At 44.0% G+C, this 24,987-nt stretch overlaps 1 protein-coding gene across 2 annotated transcripts in view; it reads left to right on the forward strand.

The window, feature by feature from the left end:
- EXTL3 (exostosin like glycosyltransferase 3) overlaps positions 1-24,987 on the forward strand; it is a 1,000,838-nt gene that overhangs the window by 400,135 nt on the left and 575,716 nt on the right. For both annotated transcript variants that reach the window (XM_044062714.1, XM_044062715.1), the window contains exon 4: positions 14,056-16,697. In XM_044062714.1, coding sequence (XP_043918649.1) covers positions 14,550-16,697 — 2,148 coding nt within the window. In that variant the 5' untranslated portion in view covers positions 14,056-14,549. The remainder of the gene's footprint in view (positions 1-14,055; positions 16,698-24,987) is intronic.

Genomic DNA, 24,987 nt, shown 5'->3' on the forward strand with positions numbered 1-24,987 from the left:
TTTTGGGGAAACTTTACATGCCTTAAGGGAACATTTCCACTGGGAAAGTCAGGGTTTCTCTGAATCTAAAAAGAGACTTAGGGATTTTCTTCTACTTCCTCAGCATAGGCCTTTGGCTTTACCTTCTGTTCTAGACATTGTGGATGATGTCTTTTCAGAATCTAGTATGACTCCTGATTCTCTGCCTCCGGCTCCTTGTTAGCCAGACAGATACTACAGGGTTCCTGACTCCCATAAATTCCTTTTCAAAAACCCTGTTGCTGATCCTGAAACCATTTCTCAGGGTCCCAAGGGCATTAAGGGCGCTGGATAGATGGGGTAAGAAGGTTTACACGTCTGCAACCTTGGCTATCAGGGCTTTAAACTGTCAATTTCATATGCTTAAATATCAACAGCATATTGTGGGACTACTTAAACAGAAAATGACGTTAATCTCGGACTGTGTGGAAAATAAAGAATTGCAGGATTTATTGCATTCAGCTAAAACCTACTTTGCAATGTGGTTTTGATTCCTTGGAGGCCTCTTGCAGAGCTGCCGTAACTGGATCTGTGCTAAGAAGGCATGCTTGGCTCAAAGAGCAAACTCTGCCTGTCCATGTTAAAGCAAAATTGTTGGATGCTCCTTTACAACAGGACTGTGCCTTTGGTAATAAGGCTGAAGAAGTGTTAAAAAAGATGGAAGATAAAGCTAAATCTATGCAAACTGTGAAATATTTCTTACAAGTGCAACCTCCAAGATTTAGCAGGCAATGGTCTTCTAAGAACTGGTCCTTTCCAGAGCCACTCAAGTCAAAACAAGACATTCCAAAGGCACCAGGTTTCAGTCACAAGGAGCTTTTAGAAACAAAACAATAGGGTGCCTCCACCTCCAAATCTGGAAGCAACAAGGCACCTCCCTATGGTAAACAGTTTCAGTGACTTCCTTCTACGACCGCCAAGCACTTAACCTCTTAGCCGCCCCTTTGGGGGGAAAACTAGCACTTCATGCATGAAACTGGCAACTTATTACCCAGGACAAATGGGTTTTAAATATAGTATCGTAGGGATACAGATTTCACTTCCACACATTGTCAATCCCAAACGGATGGCCAGATCTGCCCCCAAATCAGTGGGCAGAGGCCCAGAAACAAATGCTGTCCCTCATGAATATGGGGGCTATTCAGCCAGTACCAGAAGAGGAAAAGGGACAAGGTTTCTATTCCAGACTTTTCCTGGTACCCAGAAAAAAACAAATCATGGCGTCCAATTCTGGACTTATCCACTGTAAACACATTTCTGGACATACCAGAATTCAAGATGCTGACTCTTCAACAGTTACTACCTATGCTAGGCAAAGATGCCTGGTTGGTAACCCTAGACTTAAAAGAGGCTTACCTGCATATCCCAGTCAGGGAATCTTGCAGAAGATACTTCCGCTTCAAAGCAGGCTACTTGCATTACCAGTTCTCTGCACTGCCCTTTGGCTTATCGACTACGCTCATTGTCTTCACAAAGTGCCTGGCACCAGTAATTGCATTTTGCAGACAAAGAAATATTCAAATATATTCATACTTGGATGATTGTCTAATCCAGGCAGAAAACAAGGACATTCTTCTAAAGCATCTGGCGTTTGTAAAAAGGGTTCTAACTTGTCTAGGGTACACCATAAATGAAAAAAAATCACAACTGGTTCCTTCTCAAAAACTACATTCCTGGGTGCAAGCTTGAATACAACTGCCTAGATGGCTTACCTTAAACCAGAAAAGCAAATTCAATTGATGACTTACTTCAAACAGGTAGCCACAAAAACCTTGCTATCTGCAAGACAAATTCTGCAGGCCTTGGGTACATGGCCTCCTGCATTCTTTTAATTCCATATGTAAGACTGCATATGAGGAAACTTCAGTGGTACTTACACCACCCCCTGCCACCCAAACCCTAACTGCAGACGCATCAGACTATGCATGGGGGGCTCATCTGGCAGGGAAGTGCATTCAGGGCAAATGGAGCCCAAATCAAATGCACCTTCATATCAATCAAAAAGAAATGCTAGCTGTACAGAATGCTCTGACAGCCTTCAAGGACTACCTTCATCCAGGACAACTACTGGTAAAGATGGACAACACCACGGTTATGTGGTAGATAAACAAGCAGGGGGGTACACATTCCTACCCCCTCTGCAGACTAGCCATGGCATTGTGGAACACGGCCTTGACCTATCAGATACAACTACAAGCTCAATTCCTGCCAGGAAAGCTAAATACTCTGGCAGACAAACTAAGCAGAAATCTTATGGACCCACACGAATGGAAACTGGAACCACAAGCTTTCAACATGTTGACATGCAAAAGGGGGAACCCCATACCTCTCAAGTGTACCTCATTACGAGGAACGTACCTCATTTGGGGTCTTAAAGTTCATGTTCCTCGATGTTCCACAAAGTTCCACATTGAAAGATCACACATTCAGTGTTAGGAATTTTTTTTAAGTGAAATCCATGGTAGATAGAAATTAATCATATTAATTCATTAAAGGGTGGTCTTTGAGTAAGACTAGAATATTTTAACCATTCTATGACCTTCCTAGTTGAAGTTGTTAGTAAGCCATTAGTATGTGTTGCACATGTTGCCCATTTGTTCCACATTATGAAGGCAAGTGTTCCACATTTTGGAGATGGAATGTTGAAAGCTATGGGGAACCCAGACATAGATCTTTTTGCCTCACCCCAGAACTATCAGTTGGACAAATTCTGCACAAGAATTCATCACAAAAAAGCTTGGAAAGTGGATGCTCTATCATTCAGCTGGAAAAACCTATCAGTCTATGCTTTTTCCCCCTCTGCCCCTGCTCTCCAAAGTTCTACTAAAAGTCAAACTGGACAAACCAAAAATGATTCTGATCGCTCCAGACCGGCCTCGCCAACACTGATACCCACTCCTGTGCAGTGTGTCACACCTTCCTCCGTGGCACCTGCCTCAGACACCTTACCCTACTGTCTCAGCAGAACTACCAAATTCTGCACACTCCACTCCAAACTTTGAATCTTGCAGCGTGGCTACTCAACTAATTTCACCCTTGGCATCCCACAGCAAACCAGTGATGGATGTCATTTTGGAGGCTAGAAGACCTAGTACTAGAAAATCTTATGCTGACAAATGGAAAAGATTCTGTGCCTGGTACCAATCACAAGGAATATGCACAGCAATGCCCAATATTCCTCAGATTCTGCAATACTTAACTTAGATGCTTCACAAGGGCCTATCCTTTTCTTCCATAAAAATCCATGCCTCTGCCATTTCAGCTCATTACAACACAGAGCCTCTCCTCTTCGCTCATCCTCTGCTAAAGCAGTATCTCAGAGGGGCCAAAAATTTAAGACCTCCCAGGAGAGCACCAACTCCTGCATGGGACCTCAATTTTGTTTTGGAAAACTCTCTCTCCTTTTGAGCCAGCTGCTACTGCAGACCTAAAATTTCTCTCCTGGAAAAACGCTTTCCTTTTAGCAGTCACTTCAGCTAGAAGGATTTCTGAATTACAGGCTGTTATGGCAGTGGAGCCTTTCATTATTTTTCATGCGGACAGGGTGTCTCTCAGGACCAGTCCATCCTTCATGCCTAAGGTGGTATCCAGTGTGGCTCTTAATCAGACCATTCATTTGCCAACTTTCTTCCCCAGTCCACAGAACAAGGGTGAGTGGATTCTGAATTCATTGGATGTGCACTCACAACTTAGATCCTACTTAAACAGGATGAAATCTCTAAAAAAAAATCTGATCAACTATTAGTGGCATTTGCTGCAGGGGCAGAGGGAAAGGCTATTTCAAAGCAGACTATTTCCAAATGGATAAGCCATTGTATTAGTTTTTGCTATATGCACCATGGTAAACCTATCCCCAATGGGGATCAGGTCTCATTCCACCAGGGCTGTATCTACTTCTGCAGCCTTTCTCAGAGGGGTTCCTACCAGAGACATTCTAGAAGCTGCTACCTGGAGCTCAGTTCATATGTTCACCAAACATTACCATTTGCCTCTCTTCTCTAAATCCAGAGCTGGCTTTGCCACTGCTGTCCTGCAGGGCCTTATAGATGCTCCTAATGCTGTATAAATCCATCCTCCCAACCATAGCTTTGGGATTCTACCCAAATGTAATGACTGCATCAGTGAAACAAGAAGAACATAGTACAGTTGTGTACACTTACCATAAATGTAGATGTTCGAGTGTATTCACTGTTGCAGTCCTGGTTACCCACCCTGCAGCCCCCTGTTTTTCTCTTACTGTACCTCTCCTTTCTTTTAGTATGCTTAAAAGCCTTTTTTGGGTGTATTTGCCTTTGTTTGGAGGTATATTTATATATATATATATATATATATATATATATATATATATATATATATATATATATATATATATATATATGGTTCTACCTGAGATGGTCGACAAGCCATTTGGTCGACAGGCAGATTTGCCCCCCTCCCCAATGTTGTGCAACCCTGGAGTTGATATATATAGTTAGGGGGGGTGTGGGGGCCAGGCCACCCACATAAAACTGCTTGTCGACCAAATGAACTGTCGACCAAATGAAAGTCGATCAAATGGCTTGTCGACCATGTGATAGGGATCCATATATATATATATATATATATATATATATATATATATATATATATATATATATATATATTGCTTCCCATTTGGGGGGCACCTGACATCTGGGGCAAGAAAAACGGATGTAATGGCGTCGGCTGCATGTTTTATACCCGTAACAACCTGACGTCATGGAAGAAGGGACAACAACCGACGCAGGACCCAAGACTTTGTTAATCAGGCCGACTGAGAGCAACCTGCCAGCAGATTACTCAAATGTAATGACTGCAACAGTGAATGCACTTGAACATCTACATTTTATAGTAAGTGTACACAACTGTACATTTCAAGGAGAACATCACATTCTATAAACGCTTTGTGGATGATATTTTTTTTCATCTGGCATGGTGAATTACTGGAATTGAAAGAATTTGTACAGTGCTTGGAGAGTAGCACCGTATTTTTGTCCTTTACCCTGCATTATTCTGAAGATGAAATTAGTTTTTAGATGTGTTGATTACCAAAAACATGTTAGGTAATCTCTCCACCAAGCAGTATAGGAAGGAATGTAGGAAAAATAGTATACTACATCGTACTAGTATGCATCCCAGTCATACTACTAGGAATGTAGTTAGGAATCCGGTACTAAGGTGTAGGAGACTGCATACAGATGCAGAACCCCTAAGGGAAGCTTTGAATGGACTTACATCTGACCTTATGGACAGGGGTTATAAAGCTGAGGAAATAAAAAAGGGTATGGAAGAGGTTTTTAAACTGGATAGAACAAAAACTAGACCATATTATTCAGACAAACTTCTATTGAAGAAGGGAGAGGGATAACATCTAGTATGAAGGTGAAGAACAGGATGTGTCTGACTTATTCAGCAGGGGTTAGTAGACTTTGTGAGGTAGTGAAAAGAAACTGGCCCATCTTGTTAGTAGATCCTAAAATAAGCATGGTAATAGACTCTACTCCTAGGTTTAGTTTTAAAAACTGTAAAAACCTGAAACAGAGACTCTGTTACAAGCAGAACAGATGCAAGGAACATCTTGTATCACAACGCAGGGGAACTCATGCATGTAGAGCTTGCAAAGCCTGCCCTGGTATTTGGCCAGTTTGTATGGTGATGCATCCCATTTCTAAGGAGCCTATAGAACTCTCATTATATGCAGATTGCTCCACTAGAAACATAGTATGTATGGCTAAATGTAAACTATGTGAATGTTTCTATGTTGGAAAAACTAATCGTATGTTGAAGGAGAGGATACTGGAACATCTTAATGATATACGTGATAAGAAACTGACTAATGCACTGGCAAAGCATGTCTTAGAAGCAGGAGACAACCATAGTTTTAAATTTTTAGTGCTACAAAAAAATCTTAGAAAATTTAAGAGAAGGTGATGTGAGTAATGAAACAGAATATGTAGAACTCAGGTGGATAATTGATTTTTAAGCATATGCCCCTCCAGGTCTGAACAGTGCTGTCTCTTTAAAACCTGTTCTTAGGAAAAGGAATTTGCCTCATTAACTAAATTGGTATCATTGGCTGTAGTAATGTGTAAATGCATCTTGATTGTCTTTGTATTAAGATCTGAGGAAGCAGGCAACTGCGAAAGTGATTACCTATACTGTTTGTTTGTGGACTATTAAAGAATTTAAAGTGTTTTACCCTACTGTCAGCAATTGACAACTTTTTTTGCTGCAGCAAAAAAGGTGTATATGTCTGCTACTCTAGCCTTTCGGGCTGTGAATTACCAGTCCCTTATAACCAGGTATGTTTTAACCCTTCTATCTCAGGCTTTTCAGGTTATTTCAGACCTTCCAGATTCTAAGGGGAAGGCTTCAGCCATCTCTTTGTTGGGGTCCTCTTCTCAAGTAGCTCGCCATTCCATTAAATGTGGTTATGACTCAGCTGATGTTCCTTTTAGGGCTGCTGTCTTTGGTTCTGTGTTAAGGTGTTGCTCTTGGATTCACCTTTAGCCTTTGCCTGATGATATAAAGGCCAAATTGATGGATGTTCCTCTTGCAATACAAATATCCATGGTTCTGCAGCTGCTGAGCTTTTTAAGTCCCTGCAAGAGAAGGGCAAGTCTCTGCAGGAATTAAAGGATAGTTTTGTTTCACCTGTTCCCAAATTTCAGAGGACTTAGGTTCATAGGTTCATAGGTTTATACTAGGCTGTCTGCCCTAAGGCATTTATAAGCCTAGCCCAAATTTTTGTGGCTTACGCCACCCCTTATATGAAAAAATACTGTGCCCATTAGTTTGTTGTGCCTCTGTCCAGCAGTGACACAGAGATAATTCCCGGGATAAACCTACGATCTCCCATCCACAGGTCAAGATTTCTCTTGAACAGAGCCAGCGAGGTGCTCTGCCTCACATGGATAGGGATTTTATTCCACAGCATAGTGAGTCTCTGAGTGATAAATCTATCCCTCCAGCACGTCCTGTTTATATCCGTGCTAAGGTTTAAGTCGCTTGCTCTAGTGGTTTTGGTGGATTTGGATTTTTTGAGGTGGAGCATGTCCATTAATTCCAGGTTGGACATGGCCTTGTATGTCAGGCACATGTCACCTCTGAGCAGACGGTATGCAACTGAATAGAGCTGGAGTTTCTTCAATCTGGCAGCACATGACAGATTTTGCAGTCCCTTTATCCTTTTGGTGAGGAACTTTTGGGGTCTCTCCAATTGCTGCAGATGTCGGGTGAGATACATCCCGAATGGGGCATTGTACTCTATCATTGGTCTGATAAGTGAAGAGTACAGGGGAACAATGACCTCACTAGATCTGGATGTGAATCCCTTCATGATCAGGTGGGCAATGTAGAAGGTCTTTCTAACCACTTTAGCAACGTGAGTGTCAAAGAAAGGCCACTGTCAACCTGGGTCCCCAGGTCCCTGATAACCTCTTCTGTGCTTAGTGGATTGCCACCTATATGGTAGCTTGGGGTTACCTTGTTTTTCCCAAAGGGTATGACTATACATTTTTTGGCGTTTAACTTCAGGCCATAGCTCTGGCACCAGCTATCTGTTTCCGTGAGTCCCTTCTGAAGGATATCCGTGTCCGATGCACTTTCCACTATGGCGCCCAGTTTGCAGTCGTCTGCAAACTTTGTCAGCCAAAGTCCTCCCATGTTGGCCTGTACTCTGAGAAGTAGATGCCGAACAATAGGGGGCCAAGGACTGAGCCCTGTGGGACACCACTTGTGACCGGCTTGGAGTCTGACATAGCGCCAGCAACTCTAACCCTGTGGGTTCTGTCCTTAAGCCAGTTTGCAACCCATCTTGTGACATATGGATTTACATTTAAGCTGGTAAGTTTTTCTACAATACCCGAGTGGGGTATTGTGTCGAAGGCCTTTGCAAGGTCAAGGTAGGCTGTATGCTATGTATCCTGTATGTAGGCTTTCCCTCATCAATGGCCTTGGTGACTGTTTCGAAGAAGTCGACCAAGTTCAAAAGGCATGATCTGCCCTTGAAGCCAAACTGGGTCGGGTCCAATGTCTGCAAGTCCCCTATATCTTTGTTTATGAGCTCCATTATGATCCTCTCCATAGCTTTGCAGACTAGACTTGTTAAGCTTATGGGGCGGTAATTACCAGGGTCCCTAGAGGCACCGCCTTTGTGGAGTGGAACCACAGTTGCCGTACGCCACTCCTTGGGCACGTATCCTGTGGTAAGTCTGAGATTAAACAGCTGCCTTATGTGCGGGTTTAATTCCTCATTTAGCTCGTGTAGCACACAGCCGGGGACACCATCCGGTCCCATTGATGCTGTGTTTTTAGCTTTAGAGAGAGCAGCTTTCACCTGCGCATTTGAGATGTCTGGGAGGCTACACTCTGCTGGGATAGTTATCTCTCCTTTAGGGGAGAGGGGTGAAGTTTGCACTGAACCTGTCTGCCAGTATGTTGGCAATGTCTGTGGGTTCAGTGATTTTTGTATCATTTTGGACTAATTCTGAGCATATCTGGGAGTTTCCACCCAGGTTCCTAACATAGCTGAAAAAGGCCTTATGATTGTCCTTTGAATCCATGGCAATTTTTCTCTCAAAATTGGCCTTAGTTGATTTTATGAGTGCTCGTATTTTTTACTAATAATGATCAGGGTGACTTCCCTTTTATGGATTTTGTTCTATCATGTAATAGCTTTCTCCTCTTATTGTAAAGTTTGTTAATGGCTGGGGTCCACCAGACTGGACGTTTGCCCTTTGTGGAAAGAGTCTTGGTTTTATTTGGGATTGCCTGATCCATGCAGTCCTGGAGGTGTTCATAGAAGGCATTTGTAAGGGCTTCCGCAGCTTGGGTTGTGGTTTCCACTGGCTCAGGGGCCTTGAAGGATACCACACCAGTCTTGAGTAGTGTGAAGTTTGCTTTGGAGAAGTTCTTCACTGTGGTCTTTTTTTGTTTGGGGTGGGGCGGATGTGGATTTCCAGTGAGATTAGTTTATGATCAGATCTCACCAATGAGGGATATACTTCGGTGTGGAGCATTTTGTCCCCATGTTTGTGATAATGAGATCTAGTATATTTTCTCCTCTCGTGGGAACAGTGACTAGCTGTTCCATGGCATTTGAATTTATGAACTCCAGGAACCGTTGGGCTAGAAAGTTAGGGCTTGAGTAATGTTCCCAGTCTATATTCAGGTAGTTGAAGTCACCCAATATGATGGTGTTTGGAGATACATTTATACCCTCCAGTGTCTTCAGGAAGGCTGTGTGGGGTTCCTGAGTTTGAGAGGGTGGCCTGTAGCATGCTACAATTTGTAGAGCAGTTTTGCCTATGGTTAGTTGCACCTGGATGGTTTCCGAGCTTAGTGTGTTGCCACCAACCTGGAGGTGTGGGTATCCATTATGAATATGGATACACCCCTCCTTTGTGGTGTGGTCCAGGTTTTGGGGCCGGAACGCATGATATGAGGTAAAACCTAATAGTGCAGGGGTGCTCTCAGGAGCCTTGAACCAGGTTTCAGTTACAGCACAGACATCGATGTTCTCCATACTGAGAAGGGCCTCGAGTGCGTGCATTTTGAGATTTAGACTTCTGGCATTGAGCAGCATTACCCTCAGTTTCTTCCCATTGTTGTTTTCTAGGGTGGTAGGTTTAGAATTTGAGCCTTGCCTAAAAAAGGCACTATGGGGGTGGCAAGAGCCTTAGCCAATATCCGAATCCCAGGGTGACAGGTGCAAGCCGTCCCTTGAAGCAGCGTGGCTTGTCAAGCATGTCATCCCAGGCAGACAGACACTGGATCCCCTTTGAATGACACCAGACATTAAGCCAATTGTTAAAGCTGATCATCTTGTCTCTATATTGTGGCATCATTCTTGGTGAAGGAAGGATACTGCTCAGGGTCAGGGTCATACCTGCCTGGGCTACATAATCAGAGAGCTCCTCTGTCTCTTTTCATGTAGTCCAGGGAGTGCGTCTCAGGTCGTTCACACCAGCATGGACAATGACTGTGTCATATTTGTACTTGCCGTGGAGTGACCAGAGTGCTTGTGTTATGTGGCGGATTCTAGCGCCCAATAGGCAGCTTACTGTGACCCTCTCCTTGTTCAGCCTGGTGAGTGGGGCGTCAGTGTGTCTGACTATGGAGTCACCTATGACAAGTATGTTTGGTGTTGTATTTGGCCGTAAGGGCTGTGACTGCTTTGCACACTGCTTTTGTGGTTTATGTATTGCTTGTGGGGTGTCTTGAGGTAGCAGTTGTTTGGGTGTCTGCTTTGGAGGCCTCTGCTGTTTAGGTAAATTTTTACTCAGAGCCTCCGAGTATGTCTTTGTGTGTTTATGTGTTTGATTCAGTGGTGTTGCAGCATTATGTGAGGCTGGTTTTGTGGTGTGTGTAGTTGCCTTCTCCTCCTGTCTGGTCTTGCCAGTCCTGAGTTGAGAGAGCTCAGCCACCAGTTTGGCTAAATAGCTGCATCTCTCGCAAGTATTTGTGTTATGTGGGAGGAGGAGAGGGTTGTCTGTGTACATGAGGCAGTTATAACATTGCCTCAAGATTCGCAGATTCACCAGCTGGACCAGAGAGGAGATTGACAACTGACCTTTGGACATGCTAGAATAATATTGGGAATTCCTTAATAATTGAAAACAAGGGCCAGTGGGGAGTGAGGGTGTAGTGCTTTTAATTTTTAGTGCTGACTTATATAATTGCTATAGTGAGCAAGTGCCAGGTAACTTGAGTGCAATGTGTCTATCCTACTAAGTCTGCCTTTGTAAGTAGACAGTGTCTCACCCTCCTCCCAGAGGTAAAAAGGGTTCTATAAGGGCTTCTCCTGCTAAGTCTACTCAACCTTCTGCAGCTCAGAAGCCCCCTTTTTCAGACAAGCCAGGTTCTGTCTGTCTTCGTCCCTCCCTCCTAAGCCAAGTTCTTCTTTCTTCTCATCTTTTCATGTCCCTTCTCAAATGGTTAAGGAACACCCAGGATCCGTGGGTTTTGTCCATCATTTGTCAGGGGTATTACATAGTTTGTAAGTCCCTTCCTCCATTTTTGGGCATTCCTCAACCTCCTCAGGAACAGCTGCCCTTTTTTCTGGATGTTCTCCAGAGCCTTTTGTCTCAAGACACCAGCAAAGTAGTTTCTGTTCTTCAAAAGATGAAGGGGCTTTATTCCAGAATATTTCTGGTTCCCAGAAAAGAAGGCATCTGGAGACCCATTTTGGATCTTTCCCAGCTCAACACCTTTTTAAATGTTCCTTCCTTTTATATGCTATCCCTTCAAACCTTGTTTCCTCTTCTTTCCTCAGGCTTTCCTAGTCTCTCTGAATCTCAAGGATGCCTATCTCTACATTCCTATTTAACCCCATTTCAGGAAATGTTTACATTTCTCTGTTTCTTCCTTGCATTTTCTGTTTTTTGCTTTACCCTTTGACCTGTCTACTGCCTCCAAGGGTTTTTACCAAATGCCTCGCTCCCGTGATTGCTTTTTGTGGGATGAGGGAACTACAGATCTTTCCTTATCTGGATGACCTGCTCATTCAGACTTCCTCTCCAGAGACCTTGCTTCAGCATCTTCACTATGCTATTTTCCTCTTGCAGAGCCTAGGATTTACAGTGAATTTTCAAAAATCCTTCCTGACTCCGCCTCAGGATCACTATTTTCTCAGATGCAGGCTCCATACCATTCCTGTGCTGGCATCCCTGCATCATCACAAGGCTCTAACTGTGTTTTTTTTTCCCCAAGTCCTTCTTCCACTGGTCTTCATTACCACCAGGGGGGTTCTAAAGACTCTGGGGTTCACAGCTTCCACTATTCCGATGCTTCCTGTAGCCACACTTAATATGAGAAAGCTACAGTGGTTCCTAAAGTCATTCTGGCTTCAGCATTTCCATCCTTTGGACTTTCTGGTTTCTCTTCCTCCGTGCCTCAAACTAGAGTTTCAGTGATGAATTTGACAACTGTCTCTCAACCTAAATCTTCCTTTTCAGCCTCCAGCCCCCTCTCAGGAACTCTTTTTGGATGCCTTAAACATGGGGTAGGGGACATCTTTTAGCCCTCTTAATGTTCAGGGCTTTTGGTCTCTTCATCAGAAGGACCATATCAACATCAAAAAGATGATGGCTCTTCTTCTGGCTCTTCAGGCTTTTCATTTTCTCTTCCTTCCAGGGCCCCTCAAAAGTCGTAGCGGAAAATACCACAGTGATGTGCTACATCAGCAAGCCTGGGGGGAGGGGGGGCTGGAGTGCAGTTTTACCTCTAGTGCAGGTTTGGGATCTGGCTGTCTAGTATCAGGTAACTTTTCATGCTGTCTGTATTCTTTCAGAACTGAACATTGTGACAGACTCTGTGCAGGTCCATAACAGTCTCATGAATGAATGCTTTATGGAGACGTGTTTTAGGACATTGTTCACCAGTGGGGGGTATTCCTTAGGTAGAGCTTTTTGCCTTCCCTCTGAACAGACAGCTTCCTGTCTTTTACACCAAAGTCCCTTGTCCTCTGGGTTGGAAGGTGGACACCCTCTCTTTTTCTTGGAAGGGGATGTTTTTGCCTTCCCCTCCCCTTCCTCTCATACCATGTGTCCTGTTCAACATAGTACAGGACTCTCCCAAAATCTTATTGGTGACTCAGTTTTGGCCCAGACAGCATTGGTTCCTTCTTCTGTACTTAGCCAAAGGCAGTCACAAGTTACCTGAGAGGGTGGACCTACTTGCACAAGACGAAGGGTTTCTCATCCATCCTCAGTTGTCCAATCTTCAGCTGACAGTGTGGGTGATAGGGCTTTGATCCCTTTTAGGCACCTTTTTTTCTGAGGATGTGCTTTGGGTTCTTTAGGAGGCCAGGGGCTCACTACCAGGAAATCTTATTTATCCAAATGGAAGAGATTTTCTGTTTGATGTCTTGCTCGTAACCTGGATACACTTTCTGTGGAAGTTCCTTTGGCTCTGTCTTATTTGTGTGAATTACTCAATGCTGAGTTGGCATGCTGTTCAGTTAAAGCCCAGCTTTCAGCTATGTCTGCTTGTCTGACTTTAACTTCTCCTTTGGATTCTAGATTTAAAGGTCAAACAATTTCTTAAAGGCGCCCTTCAGGTTAGGGCTCTCAGGAAGCCTATTCCTACTTCTTGAGACCTTAATTTTGTTCTTGGAAAAATTGACTCTGGTTCCTTTTGAGCCTATAGCTTCAGGTTCCTTACAGCATTGTACTTGGAAAACTGTTCTTCTTTCGGCTCTTTCTTCTGTTAGAAGGGAATCTGAGCTTCAGGCCCTTTTGGCTCTACCTCCTTTTCTGGTTTTCCATAGGGACAAGGTGTCTCCTCATTCTAATCCTACTTTTATGCCTAAGGTGGTTAATGAGCTGCTTCTTAATCAGTCTACTCATTTACCCACTTTTCCCCTCTCTGCAATCTGCTAGTAGGACGGTTCTTCACACCTGGTATTTGCATAGACAATTCTGATATTATTTGGATAAAACCTGTGGCTTCTTCTTCCAAAGGATTATTAGATATCTTGAGACAGCTATTGGACTTCTGTGCATACTTTAACATTGTATGTTGGATGTGGTTTCCAGAGCTATCTTGTATGGCTTCCTTGAGGACTCTGCTGGACCTTCTTCCTCTCAAGTTTCCTATTGAGCTTTTGTACTCTCCCTAGTGTAACGAATACTGCAACAGTGATATGAATGAACGTAGTACAGTACAACCTAAGGCTTTGGTATACTGACCCAGACGTTGGGCTACCCTTGGCAGGGAATTCCTAGTGTAATGAATACTACAGGAGTGAAGAGAAGATCTTCTCTTATGGTAAGATTTTAATTAACTGTACTTGTATAAATAGAAGGATCATCATAGTATCTTCTGCTACTTTATTTTGCAATACATAAAAAGTGTCGAGTTTACTGTTTTATTTTAATAAAGTATTACATAGTAAAAACAGTCAAAATAACCTAAATAACAAAAAAATGTATATAGATGATTATGCAGCATGTACCTATATGATAGTGTGGTCATTAACTGCTTTGTTCTCTAATTAACCACTTCTTTTTTACCTAGATGCACTAGATGTCATCTGAATCAGTTTTGTATCTGATGCTGAAGTAAAAACACAAGGCTTCTGTCTTTGTCACGTATTCCAGTAAAACAGATGGTTTTCAGTTCTGTGGAATGTGTTGTGGTGAACTGTTATGAAGATGGTGCAAAAGATTTTTCGTACCTGTTTGTACCAACTGTTGCCTCTGATCACCATGGCATTACCACATCCCCTAGCAGTGGGGAGCTAGAGAAGATCTGTGGAACATAATTGTTAAATTCTTTATTTTGCTGCCCATATTTAAAATACAAGAAAGCAGAGAACGGAGAACTGACTTGTAAAACAAAGAAGATGAAATTTCCATTCTATCGGCACTTTAAAAATAGATTGTAGCACAAAATACATATGTATATTGTCTGTATTTAGTTGTGCAATTATATCAGCTGGTCTGGCACTGCATTATCTTAATAATGGCTACTGACCCAACATGACATTTTGTACCACTTTTCTGTGACGCATGCCTGGATATACGATGCTAAGGAATGGTAGCTTGGGGAATGGAGGCCAGCAGTGGATGTTGCGGTGGTCCAATAGAATACGGCTGACCTGGCTCAGTTTTACATTGTTTATCATACTAGTTTTCTTTCCACTCATTGCCCACTACTACCTAACAACCATAGATGATGCTGATGCAGATGGATGGCACCATTTTGGTCCACGGACAGGAAATGAACTCTGTGAAGTTAAACATGTGCAGGACCTTTGTCGTATCCGTGAGTCTGTTAGTGAAGAGCTTCTGCAGCTGGAGGCAAAGCGACAGGAACTTAACAGTGAGATCACCAAGCTGAATCTAAAAATTGAAGCTTGCAAGAAGAGTATTGAGAATGCCAAACAAGACCTCCTGCAGCTCAAAAATGTAATTAGCCAAACAAAACACACATATGAAGAGCTGATGGCACAAAATCAGCCAAAGCTGTCTTTGCCAGTCCGCCTTCTGCCTGAGAAAGATGATTCTGGTCTTCCTTTGCCAAAGTCACCCAGCATTTGTAGGTTGCATAACTGTTTTGATTACTCCCGCTGCCCTTTAACATCTGGCTTTCCAGTATTTGTGTATAATACTGATGAACATTCTTTTGGCACCGTCTTGGACCCTTTAGTTAAGCAAGCTTTTCAGTCATCTGTAAGTACCAATGTTTATGTGACAAAAAATCCAAATATTGCTTGTATATATGTAGTTTTAATTGGAGAAATGCAGGAGATTTTAATGCCAAAACCTTCTGAACTGGAGCAGCAGTTGCATTCACTGCCCTACTGGAGGACTGATGGTCACAATCACCTTATAATTAATTTGTCAAGAAAACTACAGACACAGAACGTTATACATAATATTAGCACAGGACGTGCCATGATTGCCCAGTCTACTTTTTATGATACCCAGTTCCGTCCAGGGTTTGATATTGTGACAACACCACTGGTGCATGCCATGTCTGAACCAAATTTCTTAGAAATCCCTGCTCAAGTTCCTGTGAAGCGGAAGTATCTTTTCAGTTTCCAAGGCGAAAAGATAGAATCTCTAAAATCAAGTCTGCAAGAGGCTCGCTCTTTTGAAGAAGAAATAGAGGGTAATGCCCCAGCTGACTATGATGACAGAATTATTGCCACACTGAAGGCTGTACAGGACAGCAAGCTGGATGTAGTATTGGTTGAATTCACATGCAAGAATCGTCCAGCGGCCAGCTTGCCCACTGAGTGGGCACTTTGTGGGGAGAGAGAAGACAGACTGGAATTACTTAAACTCTCCACTTTTTCTCTAATTATAACACCAGGAGATGGTCACCTTGTTATCACTTCTAGTTGCACCATGAGGTTGTTTGAGGCCTTGGAAGTTGGAGCTATCCCAGTCATCCTTGGGGAGCATGTTCATCTGCCCTACTATGACATGATTCAGTGGAATGAAGCAGCACTGATTGTACCAAAGCCACGTATAACAGAACTACATTTCCTTTTAAGAAGCATCTCAGACAATGACTTGCTGGCTATGAGACGTCAAGGTCGTTTCCTCTGGGAGACTTACTTTTCCACCTCAGACACTGTTTTCAGCACTATCTTGGCCTCTGTGAGGACTCGAATTATGCTTCCAGCTGCTCCTATTAGAGAAGAGCCTGCAGTAGAGATACCACACAAGTCTGGCAAGGCAGCTGGTACTGACCCTAACATGGCAGACAATGGTGACTTGGATTTGGGGCCTGTAGAGACTGAGCCTCCTTATGCATCTCCAAAATACCTTCGCAATTTTACTCTCACAGCTACAGACTTGTACAGAAATTGGAATGTAGCACCAGGACCTTTCTACTTATTTCCTCACACGCCATTTGATCCAGTTTTGCCTTCTGAGGCCAAATTTCTGGGCTCTGGCACAGGCTTTCGACCAATTGGTGCAGGTGCTGGAGGATCTGGAAAAGAATTCCAAGCTGCTTTGGGAGGTAATGTTCCACGGGAGCAGTTTACAGTTGTTATGTTGACTTATGAGCGTGAGGAGGTACTCATGAACTCTTTGGAGAGGTTAAACGGGCTTCCTTATTTAAATAAAGTTGTGGTGGTATGGAATTCTCCAAAGTTACCATCTGAGGACCTACTCTGGCCAGACATTGGAGTACCAATTGTGGTAAGAATTGTTTCACACATCCTACATTATTTGCAAATGAAGGAGATACTGTTAATTTCTGAGCTTACTTTGAGTACTGTTTGCAGTGAATAGAAAATATGGTTATATTATTCTATGCCATTTTACTTAGCTTTCTTAAAATTTAGAGTTTCCAGACATGGGGAAAATATGCCTCCTTTGACCAACTTGTGGCATTTCCCTTTTGAGGGTGAGATATGGGCATGCCCCTAGAATCCCTAGATGTCCTTGCATTCATATGCTGCAGTAGTCATAACAAAAGGGTAGTCCACCTCCCTCAGACTCGTACGTCCAGCCAGTATCCAAAAGCCTTAATATTACTGCGAGGTACATGCTACATTGCACTACACAAGTACATCGGCCATAAAGAGATGTCCGGTATAAATCAGACATCAGCACGCACCTACCTCAGAGCTTTTCTGCCGCCTGTCCGATCACCTGCTCCAGACGTTTGCTCACCAGAACAGTTGTGTTCTAAGTTTCAGATAAGTCCCTGTTTTTTTTTTTTTTTTCTTAAAATTTTTTTTGCTGCTGCTTGTTTGTTGGGTCCATGTTAGCTAGGAAGGGCAAGTGTCAGTGTGGAAGGCAGATTATACATAGAGACTCCCATGATCTTTGCCTTTTCTGTCTAGGCCCAGACTACGGCCACACCACATCCTATTTGCAAAGCCTTTGTCCCTAAGACCCTCAGGAGTTGGCTAGCCTCTCTAAAATTATATTTAGAAAACCAGCGACTTAAGCACCTTCCACATGAAATGGATGTGAAGTAAAAAGTCACGGCCTGAATCCTATTCCAGTCATTGCTCTCAAAGCCAGTGTAGGCCTGGAGACCGTGCCGGAGGTGGTGAATGTACCTTCAGCTGGTACCACTATGGAGGCCCCGGAGTCCACTGGCACAGAAATGAGGGAAGGGCAGGCATCCGATCAGAGAGACAAGGGGGAACCGAGGCTCGTTATATCTGAGGGCCCTCACGGCGACACACAAATTATGGTTCATGAAGATGTGCTTTCTGATATCGTCACATGTAGGCCGACATCAGGTCCTTCCACGATGTCCTTCAAGGATGCATCTGCAGTCCTTACAAATGGGTTGTCCTGTCGTCAGGCAGCCCTTCGGTCGGCCGGATTCCAAAGTCTGGGTCTGGCCTCGGCTGGTGTCGCACTTCACCCGACGTCATAGCTGCAGTTATTCGGGTATAAAGGCATCAGCCGACGCCATCTTCCTCAGTCTTTCTTGCCGCGTGGCGCCCGAAGCAGAAGCTGTTCGCAAGTGCCGGTCGGTCAGATGCAGAGATTACTACTACGGAATACTACTTGAAGACTTCTGAAAAGCTAAGTACCCCGTTGGGGACTCTTTCTTGCCTCAGCCGATGTCAGAGAAAGTGAATAACTGTTTATCTTGTGGGAAACAAATACCTCATAAAGATTTCCACTCCTACTGTATACATTGCTTAGGCCCAGACCACGACGTAGCAGCTTGTCTAGCCTGCGCTTCTTTTAACCGACGGACGCTTAGACGTCGGTCGGAGTTTGCTGAACAAATTTTCGGCTCTGATTTTGCCTACATTATGCCGTCGGATCCTCCGACAACGCAAATTTCAAAAAGCGAAAGAAAAGGACCGACACTCGCGGTCCGCGGTCTCGGCTGAAACCGCGATTAAGCAAACCGCAAGTGTCTCGGTTTCGGCCGAAACCGAGCAAGCGGTTCTTTCTCCAGCCGAAACCATGCCTTCTACCAAGGCCTCCTCTAACCTGGTAGAATCTGCTTCTGAAATTCAGCCTTCTGTTGCAGTTTCCCAGGATTTATCAGACACAATTCCCCTGGATATTTCAACCCCTGCACGTGGAGCTGCTAGGCCTCCTGCAGCCATGTCTATTAAGGCCTTTGCCAGGGCTAAAGCAGCCAAAGCTTCAAAATCTGTGCCTGCCAAACCCCCCTCACACAGGCCCAGCACTAGCTCTCATATGCTATCTTTGGCTGAGGATTTAATTTCTTTAATTCGTGGATCCCAGCCCCATCCAGACAGGTCCTCTCTCCCTCCTCCAGAAAAGAGACCTAGAGCAGAGCCCCCTGAACCAGTATCCACTGATGGTTCCTCTGATGAATCAGAACATACAGACCTTCCTGAGGCTTCTTATTCTCCTTACGAAGACTCTGATGCTGAAGAGTCCATTCCTTCAGCCTCTCCACCTGAGGAATTTTCCTTTGGGGAAACCTTGCATGCTATGAGGGAACATTTTCAGTGGCAGGGCCAAGATTTCTCAGACTCCAGAAAAAGGCTTAGAACCTTTCTACATTTGCCACAACATAGGCCTTTAGCTATACCTCCAGTTCTTTCTGTTGTAGATGATGCATTTAATGATGCTTGCACTGCTCCTGATTCATTACCTCCAGCTCCTGCTAAGCCCGATAGGTTCTACAGGGTCCCGGACACTCATCACCATTTATACAAGGCTCCCTTTGCAGATCCAGAGACCATTGCCCAGGGCCCTAAAGCTGTAGCTGCTACTTCTACTAAAAACCCTCCCCTCTAAAAGGGAATCCAGGTCCTTAGAGATGGGGTAAAAGTTTACACTTCTGCTACCTTGTCAGCTAGGGCTTTGAACTGCCAATTTCATATGATTCAATATCAAGAGTTTATGCTTGACCAGTTAACTAAAAAGCTTTCCTCTGAAGAATCTTTAGATAAAAAATATGTTCAGGAAATGGTACATAACATACAGCAGGTTAGTAACCATTCTTTAAAATGTGGCTATGATGCACTGGAGGCTTCCTTTAGATCAGCCATGACTGGCACAGTTATCAGGAGACATGCATGGTTGAAAGAACAGGCATTACCAGACCATGTCAAATCAAAGCTTTTGGATGCACCCATGGACAAGGTCAATTTATTTGGTTCCCCTGCTCAGCAGGTGCTAAAAAAGATGGAAGAGAAGGCGAAATCTGTACAAACGGTGAAAGATTTCTTACAGGTTCAACCTCCAAGGTTTAGCAGGAACTGGCCCTCCAAAAATTGGTCCTTTCCAGACTCCTCTAAGGCCCAGAGAGGCAGGAATAGGCGTTCAAGAGGCAGAAACCAATCCAGGGGTGCCTACAGGGGCGCCAATGGCAAGGTAACAACCAGCCAGGCCCAGACGCACCCACCACCACTACAACAACTCAATCACAGTGACTTGACAGTGGCACGCCTACCAGGGAACAACTAGAAGCACCCTTAGGCGGAAAACTAACATTATTCTCAAAAAACTGGCATTGCATCACAAGGGAAAAATGGATTTTGCAAACTATAGACCAAGGTTACAGGTTCCATTTCCATACTCTACCAGGGAAGAGAGGAATGCCAAACCTACCACCTACTCAAAGGACAGAAGCTCTAAAACAAATATCTCAGCTATTAAGAATGAGAGCTGTGGAAAGGGTACCACCTATGGAGCAAGGAAAGGGATTTTACTCCAGACTCTTCCTGGTACCAAGAAAAGAAAACAAATGGAGACCCATTCTAGACCTGTCCACTTTAAACACATTCCTTATTGTTCCAAAATTCAAAATGCTGACCCTACAGCAGCTTCTTCCCATGCTGGGCAAGGAGTCTTGGCTGGTAACTCTAGATCTCAAGGAGGCATACCTGCACATCCCCATAAGACCAATTTGCAGAAGATACCTCAGATTTCTTGCAGGATCAGAGCATTATCAATTTTCAGCATTGCCCTTTGGCTTATCTACTGCGCCCAGAGTGTTCACGAAATGCCTGGGACGACTGCCTGATACAAGCGGACAACAAAAGCAAACTAGCAGAAGACTTACAAAGAGTCATTTACCTACTGCAAGCCTTGGGATATACAGTCAATATAAAAAAGTCAAGGCTGATTCCATCCCAAAGAATAACCTTTCTGGGTGCAGAGCTGGACACATCAAAACAAATGGCATTCCTAACTGCAGAAAAGAAAGAACAACTACCTCTCTACTTCTTGGCATTAACAAAGCAGAACCACCTAACTGCAAGAAAAGTACTGCAAGCTCTAGGCTTCATGGCATCCTGCATAATTCTGGTCCCTCATGCCAGACTGCATATGAGAAAGCTACAGTGGTACCTAAGGAATTTGTGGTCCCAACACAAGCACAGCCTAGAAACCAAAATTCCAATAATCCCATGCCTGAAACAAGAGTTCCTATGGTGGGCTCAGGCCTGTCAGTCAAACACAGGATTGCCCTTCTGCAACAGCCAACCAAGCCAAACCATCACGACAGATGCCTCAGACCTCGGTGAGGAGCACACATGCAGGGCAAGTGCATACAAGGCTTATGGACTCAAGACCAGCTGCGCCTACACATAAATCTAAAGGAAATGCTGGCAGTAAAGTTGGCAATCCAGTCATTCAGACCATTTCTCCAAGAAGGTCAGTTGATGATAAGGACAGACAACACCACAGTTATGTGGTACATCAACAAACAGGGGGGCACCCATTCATATCCTCTATGCCGGCTGGCACTGGACCTATGGGATGTGGCCCTGAGCTACAACATTCAGTTACAAGCAATCTTTGTACCGGGAAAAGAAAACATTCTAGCACACATATTAAGCAGAACAACCACAGATGCCCATGAATTGATGCTTCATCCGGACATCTTCAAAGCCATCACAAGGGAATGGGGATTACCACAAATAGACTTGTTTGCATCTCCATTCAATCACCAGCTAAAGAAATTCTGCACAAGGACGTACCACCCACTTGCTTGGAAGGTGGACTCCCTTTCTTTCAGTTGGAAAAACCTGACAGCATACGCATTTCCACCACTTCCTTTGATGCACAAGGTGCTTCTGAAGATCAAAGAGGACCGTCCCAGGATCATTCTGATAGCTCCAGACTGGCCAAGACAACATTGGTACCCATTGCTGAGGAGCATGTCTCGGGAACAAATATGGACACTACCCCTGATCCCATTATTGTTAACACAGAACAACTACAACATCCTGCATCCAAACCTGAAAACTCTGCAGCTAACTGCCTGGAACATTACATAACAGCAATTAACCCAAACTTATCCCAAAGGGTTAAAGACATAATCCTGGAGGCACGCAGACCTTCAACAAGAAAGAATTATGCAGCAAAATGGAAAAGATATCTCATTTGGAGTACTGCAAAGGGAGAAGATGTGACTCTAGTAAACATGGCCAACATCCTGGAGTACTTGGCAGAGCTCTTCCACACAGGCCTGTCCTACTCTTCCATCAAGATACATGCATCAACTATTTCAGTACAATATAGCTTGGATCCTCCTGTCTTCTCTCATCCCCTGCTCAGACAGTTTCTGAGAGGAATTAAAAATGTGAAACCTCCCAGGAAACCACCATTGCCAGCATGGGACTTGAACTTTGTGCTAGAAAAATTGACACTTCCTCCTTTCGAACCAGCAGCAACAGCAGAATTACAATACTTATCCTGGAAGACTGCTTTCCTGCTGGCAATAACCTCAGCAAGAAGGGTCTCCGAACTACAGGCATTAATGGCAGTACAACCCTTCCTGATCTTCCATCAAGATAGAGTGTCCATGAGAACAAATCCTACATTTATGCCTAAGGTGGTATCCAGAGTGTCATTAAATCAGGCTATTCACCTACCTACATTCTTCCCAAACCCACAGAACAGGGGAGAAAGACTTTTGCATACTTTGGATGTACACAGGCAGTTACGCTACTACCTGGACAGGACGAAGTCCAATAGAAAAACTGATCAGCTTCTGGTAGCATATGCCACAGGAAAGGAAGGAAAACCAATTTCGAAACAGACAATCTCCAAATGGATAGGAAATTGCATTAGATTTTGTTACTCCTACCATGGAAAGAAAACTCCAGAGAACATCAGGCCTCACTCCACAAGGGCTACAGCCACTACCACAGCTTTCTTACGTGGAGTGGCTACCAAGGACATTATAGAGGCTGCTACTTGGACCTCCGTGCATACATTTGCCAAGCATTACAATTTACCTTTATACTCTAGATCCCGAGCAGGTTTTGCCACTGCTGTTTTGCAAGGGATCCTAGCTACACCATAATCACTAATCTTTCCTCCTCCCCTTGTTTAGCTATGGTATTCTACCCATTTGTAAGGACTGCAGATGCATCCTTGAAGGACATAGTACAGCTTTGTACCTACCATAAATGTAGATGTCCGATAGGAATGCATCTGCAGTCAGGATTACCCACCCTCCTTCCCCTCTGAGGTACTCCTAGGGTATTTGCCAGCCTGCAGCTAGCTTGGGGGGGATCTATTATGGTGTATTTGTTTGTATATATGTACATATATGCTTATTTTTTGTGTTTGCTCTCTACTATTTGGAATCATTGGCATTTATTCAAATTTAGCCTTCCAAAAGGGCACCTGGCATCTGGGGCAAGAAACACTGAGGAAGATGGCGTCGGCTGATGCCTTTATACCCGAATAACTGCAGCTATGACATCGGGTGAAGTGCGACACCAGCCGAGGCCAGACCCAGACTTTGGAATCCGGCCGACCGAAGGGCTGCCTGACGACAGGACAACCCATTTGTAAGGACTGCAGATGCATTCCTATCGGACATCTACATTTATGGTAGGTACAAAACTGTACTTTTCATAGTTTGGAAGTGTGTAAAAAGAAGGCGGCTAAAGCTAAACATGTGTCTCCTGCTACCCCTCAGCAGCTCCCCTGATTGGGAATCTTTTTTTCAAAGCCTCTTTAATGCCTTTATGGCTCTTCACCAACCCTCTCCATCCTCCGTTCCTGTGCAACCCTTTTCTCCTTCCACGTCCTTCAAAAGGACAACTGTGGACACTTCCTCAGAGGAGGAGGAGTCCTCTGGAGAGGAGTCATTAGCCTACTCCGCCCAGTTGGCTTCTCCCTTGGGATATGCCTCCTCAGAGGAGGAATCTAATGGTACAGATTCCCATGGGGAGATCATCTCTTTTGGAGAGAGACCATGCTCAAAATGAAAGAATTTTTTTTCAGTGGGACTGCCCATGTTTCTGATATTCAAAAAATGTATTATGACCTCTTGCAGATTGACTCCCCTTCTTCTTCTGCTATCCCTCCAGTCCAGCCTGCCTTCCTGGATGTTTTCTCACCTGCCTCCAAATATCCAGACTCTCAGCCTCCTGCCACCTAGCATCCAGAGGGGTTCTGTAAGGTACCTGACAACTCAAAGTTCCTTTTCAAGGCTCCTGCTACTCATCCAACTACCATTTCTGTTTCCATGGATAAGGCCTTAAAATTGCTACCATCCACTTCCTTGTTTTCCTCTAATAAGGAGAGCAAGGGCATGGAACATTTGGCGAAAGAAGGTATACACTTCTTCCACTTTGGCCTTCCATGCAATAAGTTATCAGACACACATGGCAAAGTTCTCCCTAGCCCTTCTGACAAATGCAAGAAAATGTTGCAGACATCCCTGATTCCCCAGCAAAATCAAAACTACCATCTGTTCTTAAATCCTCTGCACAAGTGACTAGGCTCTCCTTCAAGTGCAGTTATGATGCTGCTGATGCCTTTGCTAGGGCAGCTGCTTCTGGGTCTGTTCTGAGAATTTACTTTTGGCTTAGGCTACAACCTCTGCCTGAAGATTTCAAGGCCAAATTGCTTGCTGCACCTTTGAGTAGCAAAGCCTTGTTTGGGAATTCAGCAGAGGAGCTCTTCAAGTCTCTTCAGTAGAAAGGAGAGTAGCTACAGGATCTTAAACACATTCTTGTTTCTCGAGTTCCATAGTTTCATAGAAATTATCCAATTAAGACTGCCTGTATTAGGAAACCTTCTCTGTCATTCTCTTCTTCCAAAAGTAAGAGGGGACCTAGAAATCCAACCTCTTCTAAGTCTGCTTCTTCCACCCCTGCCTCAAAATAGATGTTCTTCATGTTTCACTGTTGCAGTCATCACATTTGGGTTATCTGCTTGCAGTAGCCCTCATTTGGCCTGATTAACAAAGTCTTGGGTCCTGCGTTGGTTGCTGTCTCTTCTTCATGACGTCAGGGGTGTAAAACATGCAGCCGACGCCATTACACCAGTCTTTCTTGCCGTGCGGTGCCCGAAGCAGAAGCAGTTCGCAAGTGCTGGTCGGCCAACTCCTGAAATTTTCGTTTTCGAGTTTCAGAACCGAAGTCTTCAACTAAAAGCTAAGCACCCCGTTGGGAAAACTTTTTCTTGCTCTTAACCGATGTCAGTAAAAGTCAATAATTGCATTACTTGTGGAAAACAAATACCTCATAAAAATTTTAATTCATACTGTATTCCTTGCCTAGGC

This window comes from Protopterus annectens, chromosome 2.part1, assembly GCF_019279795.1.
Source record: "Protopterus annectens isolate FY-2018-M chromosome 2.part1, PAN1.0, whole genome shotgun sequence".
Lineage (NCBI taxonomy): Eukaryota > Metazoa > Chordata > Ceratodontiformes > Protopteridae > Protopterus > Protopterus annectens.